General features: G+C 39.9%; 1 protein-coding gene across 1 annotated transcript in view; it reads right to left on the bottom strand.

Annotated features, from left to right (window-relative positions):
• Positions 1–2,729: 2,729 nt before the first annotated feature.
• Positions 2,730–16,497, bottom strand: part of Gpr158 (G protein-coupled receptor 158) — a 352,600-nt gene continuing 338,832 nt past the window's right edge. The window contains exons 9-11 of the mRNA XM_075970642.1: positions 11,281–11,386; positions 8,006–8,152; positions 2,730–7,065 (exon numbers count right to left, since the gene is read on the bottom strand). Of these exons, the coding sequence (XP_075826757.1) occupies positions 5,590–7,065; positions 8,006–8,152; positions 11,281–11,386 (1,729 nt within the window). The 3' untranslated portion in view covers positions 2,730–5,589. The remainder of the gene's footprint in view (positions 7,066–8,005; positions 8,153–11,280; positions 11,387–16,497) is intronic.

Here is a 16,497-nt window from a genome sequence, read left to right as displayed (position 1 = left end):
TGGGGGGAACTTGGGGGAACAGGATGATTGGGATAAAGGAAGGTTGGATAGGGGAGCACAGAACCACAATTCTTAGTTAAGGGAGCCACCTTAGGGTTGGCAAGAGACTTGAACATAGAGTCGCTCCCAGGAGCCCAAAGCGATGTCCCCAGTTAGTTCCTTGGGCAGCTGAGGATAGGGAACCTGAAATGACCCTAGCCTATAGCAATACCGACGAATATCTTGCATACCACCATAGAACCTTCATCTGGTGATGGATGGAGATAGAGACAGAGACCCACACTGGAGCACTGGACTGAGCTCCCAAGGTCCCAATGAGGAGCAGAAGGAGGGAGAAGATGAGCAAGGAAGTCAGGACCACGAGGGGTGCACCCACCCACTGAGACAGTGGGGCTGATCTATTGGGAGCTCACCAAGGTCAGTTGGACTGTGAGTGACAAAGCATGGGATAAAACCGGACTCTCTGAACATGGCGAACAATGAGGGCTGATGAGAAGCCAAGGAAAATGGCACGGGGTTTTGATCCTACATAATGTTCTGGCTTTGTGGGAGCCTAGCCAGTTCGGATGTTCACCTTCCTAGACATGGACGGAGGGGGGAGGACCTTGGACTTTCCACAGGGCAGGGAACCCTGACTGTTCTTTGGACTGGAGAGGGAGGGGGAGAGCTGTGGGGGAGGAGGGGGAGGGAAATGAGAGGCTGGGAAGAGGCGGAAACTTTTTTTTCCTTTTCAATACAAAACAAAGCCTTCAAAAAAAAAAAAAGATATTGAGACAGAAAAGGGAGAACCTGAAGTGGGTCACGGGAAAAAGACAAATATCATGGAAGAATTAAATCCCTACAATATCCTGGGGAAAATGTATGATTTTTCTCTTTTATCCACAACAACAACAACAACAAACTACATTTATCTTTTCCGTTGCTGGTTGAATTGAAATAGTAGTATGTTCTACACAGACTGTCACAGATATTTTATCTGTGCCTTGTTTATTTTTCTCTCTAGAGTGTGACTGTTGAGTAGCACAGGCTTATCCTATATTTATCTTCCATTTTCCATTTTCATTTGATCAGACAGTTTTATTTCTGGAAAATTGTGACTTTCACACCACATAGGAAGAGAGAAAAGTTAGAAATCCACCTAGACATTCCATTATCTACCTTTTACCCAGTTGATGCTGAATTTGAGCACACAGTGTTCTTGAACTTGGTCTTGTATATTTCTGTAAACAAATGTTTGAGGAGAAAAACAGCCAAAATTGAAGCAATGATACTTCCGTTTTTGTAAATATTTTGGAGAAATGAATGCCATATACTACATAACATCTTGACCAGCTTGTACTCATTATGTGTGATGGAATACATTTCTGATAGAAATATTTTACTGAAGAATTTTTAACAGGCTCTAAATTTAGAACAAAAAAAAAACAGAACCAGAACTATGAATGTACAAATAAAAATAACACAGATATCTTCTGCAATTTCACCTGTGACTATATTGAAATAATTCCCTTTATCATAAGAGAATGTGCTGTAGGATTGATTTTCATTTCTGGCTAATTTTTGTGTTCTCTCTTGATAGGTGTGTTCAGAGAGCTGTAGTCACAGACTCCCAGGACTCTATTCATAGTGGGCATCGCATATGGAGTGCTCACAGTGTGAGCAGATGGGAAGAGGCAATAGCTGATTCTCATCTAAGGGAAGAAGCTTGGCGCTAAGCTGCGGGCGCAGCTCCCTGGTCTGCCCTCTTGACACTTGCATCTTTTTCTGGAGTTGCTTCGTATTTCTAGTAAGAAACAGACTGCTCTGACATGAGCTCAGAGCTGCTGCGTCCATTTCCAACCTAGTATTTCAAGACCCCCACAGCATGGACAGCAGACGCAACAGCTTCCTTTAGGGAGAGAATGCAAAGCATCTGATGCTAGCCCAAACAGCAACAAATATGATATTTGTCATAACTGTTTAACTGTTTGCATTCTTTCTTTACATAAGGATAACAAAACGGCCACCTGAAGATGTCATTTTGATGTAGTAGCAGGATTCCTGTTTCCATCCTGGGCTCTCATCTTACCAAGACTCACACTACTTCTCGAAATGGTCCAGGTCCCTTTTCTCTTCGTTCACTGCAGCACATTCCTTGGATGTTCTTAATGATTCCTTTATCCCAGGGCTTGACCGTACCCTGCTAAAAGTTTTTGTTACCATCCAGAACAATGGGATAAACCAGTATTGAACTGAAACATGTCTTGCAGGTCGATTCCCAGTCACCTTCTCAGCTTTACATTGTCCCTTTCATTCCTGACATTTTTCTGGGATTTATAATTGAATTTTCTGACTCCTTAACTTAGTGATGCCCATTGGTGTCGTCTGTGCATTACTGGATATCATGAGGAACCCTGCTTACCATCATACCATCACAGCTTAGCAGGCTGGCAGACTGACTGGTGTGTGTGTTGAATAAACAAAAAGTCTAACTGAATAATAGAAACTTTTAAAATTCACAACCTTTAGCCTCATGAGTTTTACTTGTACCAAATAATCACCTTTTTATCGGTAGTTACTCTTGGCTAATTACTTATTGCCAAAGATAGGCAGTAAGAAAATCTCTCTTACACACACACACACACACACACCACATACATGCATTGAACCAAAGGCACAGATTTACTTGTAATTCCTTTGAATGAGTTGAATAAATATAATCAACTTTTGATAGATGAACACACTAATCATTATCATATAAATGTTTTATTGCAGAGAAGTTATAGTTATTTACATGCTGTAACACATCACAACATAAATTTACCAAATATATCATGGTGGGATGCTGTAGATTCAGATAATAGTTTTAGAAGAACCACAGGTTAAGTGAAGAGACTTACAGCTTTGTTGACTCTACAACTCTCGGCTGCTAAGTGCTAGAAGTCAAAGGCAGTGTGTTGTCAGTCCTACCTATCCCCGCTTGCATGCAGAAACCTAGGAAGCAAATACAAGACAACTGTCGGGTTTCAATCCGTATTGCCACCGAAGCTTACAAGGGGTGGGGTCATAATTTATGTTGTAAAGCATTTAATTCTTGCATAAAATATACACTTCTATTAAGACTGATATAAATCTACTTATTTATAAACCCTGGCTTAAAACAATGACAGGATGCAGCCTGTACATGCATTGAAAAGGACAACCTAGCAAATGTTTGTGCAACCTTCACATTGTATGCACTTTCTATTGTTCTCAGCCGGGGGGTGGGGGGGAATGCTTCCACAATGAGTCAGTTCAATATCTTTTGGTGATAAGTGATGACAAAAGGCTAGGGAAGACCCTAGGCATCAGCCCTGATTTGTGATAGTGGAGAGTAATCTGGGGTGGGGGCAGACTGTCACTAAGGTATAATTTGGAAAATCTGTAAGCCATTTGTCAAGCAGGATCATTCTGAAGTGCAAAAATCAGTGACAGTTGACTATGTAATTTTCAGTGTGAATCAAGTGCTAATGGATCTCAGACACAAGTGAAACAAGTACGCGAGTCTAGAAACTCTAAACCAAGCTCACAAATGCTCCTTGAGATACTCTACAGTCATCTAGCAGATAGGTTCTGATTGGAAAAGAAGGGGATGATCAAAATTAATGAAGGCAGCAGTTAAAAATACAATTTCTATAGCTTTCCAAACCCACCCTGCCAACCTGAGTAATGCATGAAGCAAGAAAAGGTGAGGGCAATTTATACATGGTTCTGCCTTGCTTACTTTTAAATAAAAAAAATTAACACTGAGAAAAGTTTGATGATAGATAATTGTTGTATATGTTCCACTGAGAATAAAAACAGCCTTGTATCTACCTTCTGATTCCTTCTCCCCATCTTCCATTTTCCTAGCAAATTCTCCTTGTTGCTCATCAAATAAAAGAATGGTTCCTTCGGCTAAAAATGTCTTGGCCAAATAAGCAGTAGTTCAGTGTTTATGAAGGAAGAAATGCAATCCTGGGATGCAGTTGTAAGTGATTCATCTTTTCATAAAATGTGATGGAACTTTGGAATCTTATTTCAAGATAGCATTCTTAGAGCCAAGTCAGCAACTCAGGACACTCATGCTAGGAGGTGGGTATGGAATGCAGGAAGTTTTAGAAGATATGCTTTGGGGGTTCCAAACAAATCTTATGTTTGCATTTTGAGCTAGGTGGCTTGCAATGGTAGTTTACAGGACTTCTAAGCTCTGGTGCTGGAGAGAATTAAGAGCCCATGATACATTATGGGCTTTGAGTAAGTCAGGTTATAAAATCTCTTTGGGATTTGAGCCCAGCAAGTTCTACACCTAGGTGAAGCAATGAATAAAAGCTTATGAGAATAAACAGTTTAAGGTAATTTAAAATATCATATATTCAGTATGCATAATAAAAATATATCCATATAATGATCTTGATGCGATCGTTGATTTTTCTCTTTATAAAAATAATCCCTTGAAAGTGCTTTTCTGAGCTACCTTTCTGTATTTGATGCGAAAGGCAATTTCCTGGCCCTGCAGTATGCTCTCATTCTCACAGCGTCCCTAGTCCCCTCTTTCATTGGTAATAATGCACTGCACAGTTTCCTCTCTCGGCCTCTGCCTTAGGAAGGGCTAATACCAAATACTGAAAGAGTTCAAAAGGACAATGCGTTGGGGTGGGCTAGCTCTGACTTGGAACAAACAATGGATAAGTTGTCCTTAACTTACTGAGACATGTGACAAAGCGGGACCACTTGATCTCCAGGACTAATAAAGCTTCAGAGTCCCTACCAGAAGTGCAAACAAGAAACTCAACTTCTATTTTAAAAATTAAGACATTACAACAAACTATGATGGGAAATAATAGACTCAAATCCAACTTCACGCTATAGAAACCACGGTCCAAACTAAAAGTTTGCATCATAACAGTTATGGCTTCCTAAGCCAGAGAAAGCTTACTGTAATCCAAGAATCAACTATGGTTGATAGATAGCAGGTATTCAGTAGTTTGCAATGACAATTGAGTAGCTGTGGATTGCATAAATGTGTTGTATCACATAATATCAAAGTTATTTGCAAAAATTACACAATCTGGAATGCTTGAATATGAGACACAACAATGTACTGAAACATACATTTTAAGAAAATGAGAGCAATCATTTATATAAAAGGTACTGGGGTGCATTAAGTTAGCAGTGCTACCAAGGTTAAATAGGTAAAGTAGGTGTTTTGATTGGCTACTTAGAATTTCAGTCACACAGATCTAAGCTTCCCCTATCTTAAAATCCATGCCTCCTGGTTAAACTTGCATAGGATCCCACGGGTAAAGACTGACTGGGCAATGTCCATGAGACAGGTTGAAATCCAAGCTCTCCCCACTGTTGCTCTGGGAATGACTTTTCGTGACTGAGCCAGACTTTTTCCTTGTGACACACAGCTGCTTCCAGCCTTCTCCAGCCCACGCCTTTACCTCACCACACAGTGTGCCGTATTTCCCCAAGCTGACAAGAATTTCTTGGTAGTTTTTGATTTTCAGGTCTCTTTTCTATCACACTGTGGCTGACCCTTTTTCTTCCCAGGGTGCAGCACTCTGAAAGTGCCCCCGAGACCTCCTATTTCCGAGGCCCTGCTGTCTTATTTGTGCTTAAAGCGGAGGAGGCAGGTAAAGCTACACTTCTTTCAGCGTTTGGTTGATCTAGGATCTCAAATTCCCAAGGACATACTTCTGCTCGCGACGTTAAAAGTGGCTGGGAGTGATTCCTTGAGTTACAGGAGCCAGGAATGGTGCCCTCAGAGGCAGATGTCTGTTTCTCCTGGTCTCCCATTTGGTTGAGCTTTTCCTTTTCTACCTTCGATGCCACGGCTTTGGGGGGCAGTTCTTCATATTGCCCAGCACACACACTGGCTGTGTAGAGCTGACTTCCATTCTCCTCCCTAGCTCTCCCGGGTAGAACTGGAGTCTTAGAAATCAGTCGATTCTCGTCTTCCAAAAGGGACGGACCTTGGCTCTCCCAGGGGCACACGTCTGTCTTGTCTAAGCTCTTGTGATTAAGTTGGTGAAGACCATCAGCTGCCTTAGGCTTGAGGTGGGCCTTCTCCTTCAAGGAAGAAACTGGGTTTTGTTCCAGTTCAGAAGCTGCAATTGATACGTGTTTTTGAGCTTTTGGTTCTGAAGGCACAGGACCAGGGGTCAGATCATAAACCTCCCAAGGGCACACTTCTCCAATGTCAAAATTGTCCTTTATCTGGTTGGTACTGGGGCTCAGGTCAGAATTGGCAGTTGGGAGGTTGACCCTCTGTGGTTTCATAATCCCGGATTTCTGAGGCTTTCTTTGCTCCTCCAAATGATTGGAGTTTGGGAGGCTGGAATCTTTCGTGTCTGTGTTATCCGGATTTGAGTACTTCCTGTTTGACTCTCTATCTTTTGGCAGAGGTTTCTGGGACTTAGATCGGTCTTCCATAGTTAAAGTCTGGTTTTTTCCAGCCAGCCCGAGTGTCTTCTCCTTGGCACTTGCAATGACACTGAGCGACTTCTGTAACATGGACGTGCGCGGGTGCCCAGGCTTCTTCTCGGAGCTGAGGTTGTGAGCGCTAGCTGACTTGCACACCAAAGGCACGGACTCTGTGGACTCCGCTTCACTGTCTTCTTTGAGCTTTTGTGTCAGTTTTTTACTTGACAGGGACTCCAAGGTCGAATTTTCTGTGGCTTCCTCCTCCTGGCTCTCGGTGGGTAGGCTGCTGGACTCTTCTGTCTGCTCTCTCACATGGTCATACGTGCTATGGGATTTCTTGAGAGAAAAGACTCGATTTTTCAGGGACTCCTCCTTGGGTCTCCCTGTGTTCCCTGAGGACTCAGCGGGGTTCTTCCGAACAAGGCCTGCTCCCTTCGCCGCACTATGATCCGTACCCTCCTTGTCCTCCTTGGAGCACTGCCTGCTGACTGTCTCTGGGATCTCGGTGATACGCCTCATGATGGACCGGCCTAAGCCCTTCTTGGAGCACCGCTTTTTCTGTAGGTGGGGGTTGTTTGTGATCATTTTCTTGCGCTTGTATACTTCTAACTGGGCATAGAGTTTTTTCAGCTCATCCTGTCGGGACAAGAAGACATTCAAAGAGACAGAGATTTAGCTTTTATGACAAAAAAACACCTGACTGGTGCTAATGAAAACGAGATTGAGCTTTCTCGGACAATTGTAATGACTGCACCCATCAATTTCTCCTTGTTCTTAACTTTCTATTAATTTTGGGTTTTTTTCCCCTTAAACAAACTTTGAACTTTAATATACAAATTTATAGGTTTTACTTTGCTTCATGGAGCAAAGACTTGGAATTTTTAACTCATGTGATCAAGACTGAGACCAGCTATAAGAAAACCCAATGTCCCGAGAGCCGCTGCACATCAACCCTGTGAGGTCTTGGGAGCAGTGTTGCCACCGATACAGTCTTGACTGGTGCGAGCTGGACCTGGCAACAGCAGTGCAAAGCATCTGCCTTCAGAGGCTGATCCATTTTCACACATTGTATTAAACAAGCCAGACTCTCTGCTTACAGGTGTTTGCTACCTTGCTAAAATCATGAGATGTCAACAAGCCAGGCAAGACAGGAAGTGTGACCAAGGCAGGTGGGAGAGCTGAGGCAGGTTTTTTTGTTTGTTTGGATTTTGCTTGATTGTTTGTTTTTGATTTTTGAGACAGGGTTTCTCTGTGGCTTTGGAGCACGTCCTGGATCTAGCTCTTGTAGACCAGGCTGGCCTCAAACTCATAGAGATCCGACTGCCTCTGACTCCCAAGTGCTGGGATTAAAGGCGTGTGCCACCACCACCCAGCTGCTGAGGCAGTTTTATGAAGCACAATTATACCATGATTCTACACTGAAGTCTTACTTCCCAGATGCCTTCAGGCTCACAAACGTACATTCTCTTTTTCTTCAAAGCAGACAGAAACCTGAGCCTACATATGCGCCCCCATCCACACACACTTGTCTGTATGAACTGATCTGACAGAAAAAAAAAGGTCCCTCTGGCCTTACCCGTATGTCTTCTGGATCTAGGCTGTGTTCACTCCAGGCTGAATTGATACTGCTGTTCAGGTAGGATCCAGAACGACCCATGTCCAACTCATCTTCATATGCTTCTGTAGCAATGTCATCACGGGGATTATTGCTTGAATGTGAAAACTGCAATAGATATTCAGTGTTAACTGTAGCCATCAACCCTTTGTTAGACAGCACGTCATCTGGGGCTAACTTGATTTCTTCATCTAGACGGATTCACCCAGTCAACACTTAGCAATGCTTTGTGGCTATGATTGTGGTTTGCTCTCCCTGGGATGTGCTAGAGCTGACTGTAAGGCAACATCACTCCGTTCACTCTTCCACCTCAACATTACCCTTGTTTCTTCCTTAGGATTCCAGAGTTAGGTTTTACTCATTTTCCATAATATATTTGCTCTTTGAAAAAAATAGGTAGAAGAATTAGAAGAAAGCCTCCATAGGAAAAGGAATTTGATGTACTTATGCATGGATGAAAACTGTCTGGATATAGAATTATGTAATGCAATAATTTCTGCTTCAGTGAGAATCTATTCATCTATACAGATAATTACCCTAGAGACAGGGATGTGACTTTTCAGCTATGCATGTGGCTTTAGCTAAAACCCGGTGGACAGGGTATGTGATCCCAGTCGCACACTGGCCATCAGTGAACTCTTGACTAAGACATGGGACTCCTGTAGAGCACAGTATCACCTTGCTTAATGGCATCTCACTCAGATGGTAGTTAAATTAAAGTGGAAGATTTAACTGACACTAGAGTTTTTGCCTCAAGCACATCATTTTTAATCAAGCTCCCCCTTTCTCACATTTTGTTTTTTCTCATGTGCTGTTGTTTGGTTTGGTGTGCTTGTCTGTGTTTTTCTTAGGTATCGAAGTCAGGAAGAGTGAGTTGGGTGAGTGACAGAAGGCAGGAAAGAAAGAACAATCTAGTCATGCCTTAAACGATATGGAGACAACGTTTTATGAAAATTGAGATAACAGTTTAGAAAACATATTCTCTCTGCCCAGATTAACAATAGTTCAAACATTTCTTTAAAAATTGGTAGATCCTGCAGAGATAGCTCCACCAGACTTGGTCAACTGTTACCAACAGTGAAAACATTGATGCAAAGGAAAGCAAAATGGAACTCGGGTTTGTGCACAATGAACTGTGTGTTCAGTATTAATTGGGACTTTAATCTTGTGTAATTTTCAGAGTGTATTTATACTTAAAATTTAATAGATCATTTCTTTTATGATGCAAAGGTTTTTAAAGGCAGTTGTCATTAAATGACTAGCTTAGTCAACTGTGCTGCTTTTTTTTTAATGTCAACTTGCAACAATTTAGAATCCCTCAGGAAAGGAGTCTCAGTTGAGTATTTGTCTTTATCAGGTTGGTTCATCATGTCTGTGTAAGTCCGTCGTGGTTGTTAATTAATGTAGGAAGGTTTCTACTACTGTGGGTGCCACCATCCCCTAGGCATTGGGGCCTGAACTACTTAAGATGAAACAAGGTTGGATGAAGCAATCAAGCAGACCAGTGCTGGCGCCCATTTTTCTCTGCTCATGACTGTGGATGTCATGTGAATACCCACTTAAGTTCTTGCTCAACTTCCCCTTGGTTGCAGTGGACTATGGCTTGGGACTGTAAACCAAATAAATTCCTTCTTTCCTCAACATGTTTTATCATAGAGACAGGGTAAAACTAGAACACCAGTTATCCATGTGCACACAATAACACGGAAGCAGAAATCTTCTACTTAACAACAATCTGTGTTTTGTACTTAGCACTTATTGAAAAACCATGGTGACTAAATCCTGCTTTTCCTCTTTTCCTGTGAGACCTACAGGCACCATAGACTTCCAGATGTGAGAGCTAAATATGGTAGAGTCCCAAGTCTATATGGCACCTGGAGGACACCTACATGAACAGAATCGTTTTCAACCACAATTGTTGACACAGTATAAGTTTAAGAAAGAGTTCTCATGGTTGCACAACAAGTGCATTACTGACTGATGATCTCCCTAGCCTGCACTAAATGCATTTTATTAACAAATAGCTTGCTTCCATTATAAAGATATACTATGTCTTACTTATGTATTTATCAGCTGACAAACATTTAGGTTTTTATGAATAATAGTGCTGTGAGCATTCATGAATAAGGATTTTGCATGAACATTAGATTAAATTTCTTTCTAGTTCAGTAATAATTTAAGAAGGAACAGTCAGAGTTTCTATTAACCTAATAAATATGTAATTTGTATTACAAAGTTTTAAAGAGCGTAGATAAACTACAGTAGCAAAGTAACCTCTGGAAATATTGTGATCAGTTAGCATTACTCAGGGAGGCAGAAAAACTGATATTTTACTGTTTGTAATTGTTTAGTTTTTTTAATCAGATTGAACCTATCGGTTATATGTGATAAGTGAGATGAAACCAGGTGTGAAAGACAAGAGATCACAACTGTGGGTTTAGCTGCTGTGATACGTTTCTCTGTAAACATCAGAATAGTTGTGATAATAATTACAATGCTCTAACTTGTATCATCTACTTTTAGCCCAAACTCCAAAGTCATCTTATTTTATTCTAAGTTTTACTTCTGAGGAAACTAAAACTCAGATCAGAATCTTGGCCGATGTTACAATACACAGCTAGGTAAAGGTAAGAACCATCCAGAATCTACATCGGCTGAGTTCACTTCCCCTTTAATCCTAGGCAAATCGCAACCAGAATATGCCATTATAGAGGTTCCTCTATACATAATATCACACTCACTAATTTTTATTATGCAAAAATTCTCTGAAATTTTGACACAAGATTTCTCTGAAGGCAGATATAGAGAAGTTGTTTAGCTCGGCAGTTCCTTAAAATCGTTGGTGGTTAGGAGAGATTGCCCAGCCGTTAAGGGTTAGGCTCACAACCAAAAGTAAAACAACCTTGCTAATATTGCCAGCTTCAGCAAGAGTTACTTTGAATAAGTCATAATGACTAAGAGTGAAGTAGAAATAAAAATATTTGGAAAGGGACTGAAAGAGATAGTGGAATCTGGTATAAATTAAGGTCCTTACACTTTATTTAAGATGTTTAATAATTTCCCAAAAAAACAGACACTCACTTTCCTGGGAAGAAATGTTAGAGGCAACTTTTGGAGCATTAAGCAAATCCCCATACTCCCTTTGTCCATAGTTATGTGTAATTTTAAAAGAAGTAAAAACTCCATGTGCCTCAGACAACTGCCCTGCAAGAACAAACACAATACTGGATGAATACCTTTGGGATCAAAAGCAGCCCAATGGTGACTGTCACTGTCAAGTGAGTGTGTGCAAAATAGAGCATCAGCATCCAGTCAGACTGAAGTCTTGAGGCCAGCACGAATCTGAAAGGAGAGGTCTCCATGTTAGCTGTTAAGGCAGAGATTTCGGCTTCAAAATCCAGCATGTTTGCAGACATTTCCACTCGATGTACTTAAAGACACAAAATAGTTGCTTCTATGCATATATTTTCATCACAGAAAAATAAAGGTGTAAATGACTTTTAGGTTGGCAGAACTGTAAAGTTATTATTTAAGGTTGTACCTACATATAGACCATGCTAATACTTTTATGTTGACATTTATTGATATAATATACATATATAAATCAATTCTACAAAGTCAAGAATGCACAGAGGTTCAAAATGGAAGCTATAGATGGTAGCTTGGGTAAATTTAGTTGCATGTCATGTTTGAGTATTTTTTTGTAACATTATTTGTTTAAAAAATATCAATGGAAGTAAAGGAGGGAAAGAAAAGTTAATTACTTACTTATTTGTCTTTGTGAATAGTCTCAAAACCTTACAACAGTGAGCGAGTGGTGCAGTTGATAAGTGGCTATGCTAACATGTTTGAGATGCCCTTTGTTTTCATCCTCACTTTGTGGTTTTGTACGAACACTTTTCACCTCTGAGCAGCACACCCAGCAAGAGGAACCTTTTAGAATAAAGCATTGGTTTTTTCAAAAATTGTCAAGTTGTCTTAAATAATTTACAGTATTTAGAATAATCTCCAATCGAAGTTTTCATAAAGATCTTCTTCAAGCTGGCGAAGAGGATTTACTACTGGTTTGCTCTGGAATTCCTGTCAATCCATGGGTGAACGCACAAGGAGAGCACCATTTAAAAGGACTCAACCCCATGCCCAAACTAGGGGCTGTATTTATAAAGGTTTTATTGTAATTATAATTCCCCTTTAACTTCCCCATACACTGTATATTTCCCAGTGCTCAATATGCTATTTTCCTGCATTAGAAGTTGAAGAATTAGAATTTTGTTCCAATGTCACATAACATAAAATTTGAAAAGTTAACATACTAATAAATTTCATATTATTAATGTTTACTTAATTGTTAATTATGTGTATGTGTGAGTCTGTTTGTGAGTATTGGCATATGTGTGCAGGAATGTGTGGAACCCAGAAGGAATCCACTGTATTCCCCTAGAGCTGGAATTACAGGGCAGCTGTAACTACTCAGTGTGGATGCTGGAAACAGAGCCCTGCTCCTCAGGAAGAATAGCAAGTGCTCTTAACTACTGAAACATCTCTCCTGAGGGTTCACATTGTAATTACAGAGCAAACATAGTAATGGCTGAACTTGACTAAGCTAAATTTAAAGTCTGCAAGGTACCACATTCGTTATAATTTTGCTAATGTGTAAAGCAAAAGTGTCACCAAGGGTATTGTGTCCTCATCTCACTCCTCCATCCTTTATAACACTGAGCTAAGACAGAAGCTTGGGGTCATCCAAAATGGAAAGCTATTTCCCCATGATTCTGAAGATGTGAAAAAAGACTCCCAACATACAGAAATGTGCAGAACTTTGATGACAGCGCACATGTCACATGGCTGTTCTAGACTGCCACCTTCTCTAGTTCCTTTGTGGGAAAGGTGGACTTCCCTAGGCTTTGAATGTTTTTAACATGTACTTTATTCAAGGGCAATAAACTTTATGTCATGATCTGTTTCCTCGAGTCATGTGAAATTTTCTTAAACCGTTGTGATGGGACTGCCATACTGAGCAACAGATGACAGTCTCTGAAGCATGCATGACACACGCATTTACATTCACACACGTACATATACATACATATATATTATATATGGATATATATGAATGGTGTGCCCTACAAAATGATACAAACCCAGTTATTTAGTGGTCATTATAAATCCTGGCAGAGAAAGGCGGAGGAGTGAAAATGGATTTGTGTCTGCAAGCACCCTCTTGTAGGGAAAATTCTATCTTCTATGCCAACACAAGTATGTACTCTCCATAGGAAGTTGCCTCCTACATCTAGGGGGAGTGGTTCCACACACTTTAAGTAAAAATTGTGACCTTCTGAAAATTACTTTGAAATAATGCTGACATTAATTACTTTCAATTTAATCAGCCTTAAATTGCTGCCTGGTTGCAGCTCTGGCTGGAAATATCTTGAGAAAAATGGTTTTAAAGCAGTTGTTTTGAAGCTTCAGTTTTAAAACGGTGTTTTAGCTTTGCAAAAATAGACTGAAAATCCAGGAGCATAGCAATATTTGAGAATGTGTGTTTAAAAATAAAGCAATGAAAAAAATCTTGCAGATTCCTAAATGGTTTCTTTATGCTCTCTCTGAAAGTCAGTGAAGGATTAGAGCAGGCTGGAAGAAAGGCCTTTGCTCAATTATCTCTTCAGAGTTAGTTCTTGGATTTTGGTTTGCTTTTGTGTAATCTCCCAATTACATAAGAAAGAAAGTAAATATATGTATGGTAAATTTTCATACACATGTACTATATGCACATACATAGAATATCATATGTGAAGCCACAAGCAAGAACACATGTCATACATGTCTCCCTATTTCTAGAACCTTAGTCAACAGTATTTTATTCAAGAAAAAAAGGACTAAAGTGGATCTTGTTGATTTAAAATTATTGCTATTGCTTCTTTTTCTGGGTCTTTATAAGCTTCAGAATTATTAATTCCATGTGTAAATAGGTTTGGAAAATACTTAATTTAAAAATATTATTTCTATTACTTTCCTCCACCCATGCTCTAAATCAGTGTTCTGTAGACCTACTGTGTGAAACTAAAATTTCATTCATTTGTCCTTCCTGGCAATACAGATTCCCAAATTTTTAATGTTTCAAATGCACACACTTACATAAAAATATCCAAAGGAATGCATTACTGTGACAGTGCTTATCTTTGGAGGATGAATGAGCAGTTTGATTCTTTCCTAACTGTTTTATGATTTTTCAGTAGTGATTATATGCTGCCTTATTACTAAAATATCTTTGACATTTTATCAAGGAAACAATATGGTTGTCTGTTGATGAAAGGACCTGGGTGAATTTCCATTTCCAAATCCATTAAAAATCATATTTAGTATGGGACCAACCAGAGAACATCTAAAGCACACAGGTACATTTATACAACTTCTTTGAACTTTTTAATTTTGGCAATTTGTTTTACTGAATGCTTCCAGCTTATTGTAGGGCAATAAGCTTTTTCTCTCCTCAGTACCATTGTGAGAATAACAGAGCTGGTAAATCACCCACAAGGGGCCTCCTTGGAGACTTTCAGCTATGTGGCTTCTGAACATTTGACTTTGTAGTTTGGTCTAGGAGGTCCTTATGTTTATGTGTTGCTTTCATTGGTTGAATAAAGAAACTGCCTTGGCCTTTTGATAGGGTAGGAACTTAGGTAGGCAGGGAAGACAGAACTGAATGCTGGGAAGAAGGGCAGAGTGGCAGAAGCCATGAAGCTCCTGCCTGAGACTGACGGTGGTTAGAATTTCTCCCGGTAAGCGATGACCTCATGGTGTTATACAGATTATTAGAAATGGGTTGAATCAAGATGTGAGAGTTAGCCAATAATAAGCTAGAGATAATGGACCAGGCAATAATTTAATTAATATAATTTCTGTGTGGTTATTTTGGGTGTAAGCTAGCCGGGCAGCGGGACACAGCTTGTTACCTCCTACTACAGTTTAGCGCCCAACGTGATGGACTAAATCTACTTAAAAACCTGAGAGCTTAATTTTAAACACAGAAAAAAACAGAGTTTAAGGCAACTTTTTGCTGTTTTCTGGTAGTGTGCCGCAGAGAGATTTTCCTCAATCAGCAATTAAAAAAAAAAGCTGCACCATTTTAAAAAGGAGGATTCCTGAGCCCCGCTGCTGGTGCAAACTCCAGCTATGAAGCATTTGTGGGCCCAGGTGTTTGTGTGCCCACTTGGGGTCGGGACAAAGTATCTGAGATCATGCCCAGGGCTCAGCTCTTCCTTCCAGAAGGCAGGATCAGGCTTGGGCAGGCAGGAGAGCATGGCAGATTCCCGCTGCCATACACAGAGTGTTTCCAGGCTGTGCAGTGCTCTGCGTGGCAGATTTGGCTGTAGCTCAGATAAAAAGAGTGTATGTGCTGCACACTCATTCTCAGAGTTAAAGTGCTAGATGCGGCTCCTACCTGGCAGCCACAGAGCTAGCAGAAATGGTATGTCCACCATTTTGAAATTGGAGAAAGGTAGAGCCAACATCCAGAGCAGCTGCAACCAAGCTGCTTAGCATTTTAAAAGCTCTTCAAGACAGTAGAGAATTAAAGACAATGCAATTAGAAAGATTCAGACATAAAAGACCTTTAAATGGGTCACGGTGTTGTATAAATGTACATAGGCTTGGGAAAGAAATGAAAAAGAGTATAGAGAGTCATAAAATAAAGTTAATGCCTAAAAAAAGGGTAAAGTCTTTAACAAGACAGAATAAAGTAATAGAGTAAAAATAAAAGCCACGTAAAAATGGAAAAATCACAGAGAGTCTGGATTTGGTGTATCATTGTGTTTTCTTTGAATTTTTTTGACTGTGAAGGAGCTAAATACAGAGAGACTTTTCATTGTATGGGCTGTTAAGCTAATCCAGCATGTATATTATAAAGGTATCTTGACTTCAGAATTGAGTCTAAGGATATGATGCCATGGAAAAGAGGTTCTTCTTTTGTCTTCACAAAAAATGAGACCCTGCGAATTGATTCTAGACCAATATGGTATGATAGACCACCCCTCCTGAAAGATTGCTGTGAACACCCTCAAAACTTACTTTGCTCAACTGCCAACTGAGATGAACATAGCATACAGGATACACCATAAAAGACCTGATTAATAGTGCCCCCATACATCACGAAGCAGTTTGGAGAGAAAAAACTATGCCCATATTCCCAAATATTGTTTATAAATATTCTTTTACATGTAAAGGGGATATGATATAGATATGAATGATTTGCATTGGTATAAATCTTGATTTATTGATACAAGTTTAAGGTCAATTTTGTTATATGTATATGTATTTCTGATCTTGACTAAGGTATTGTGATTGTGTAGTTCATTTAAAAATGTATTGTATAATTAGGAAATATAGGTTGTCAATAATAGTCATGCTTGTAGTCCTGTTAGATTTTTTAGATATATAGAGATATATTTCAGTTAGAT

The sequence above is a fragment of the Microtus pennsylvanicus genome, chromosome 4, assembly GCF_037038515.1.
Source record: "Microtus pennsylvanicus isolate mMicPen1 chromosome 4, mMicPen1.hap1, whole genome shotgun sequence".
Classification (NCBI taxonomy): domain Eukaryota; kingdom Metazoa; phylum Chordata; class Mammalia; order Rodentia; family Cricetidae; genus Microtus; species Microtus pennsylvanicus.
This window is presented reverse-complemented; position numbering and strand designations above follow the sequence as displayed.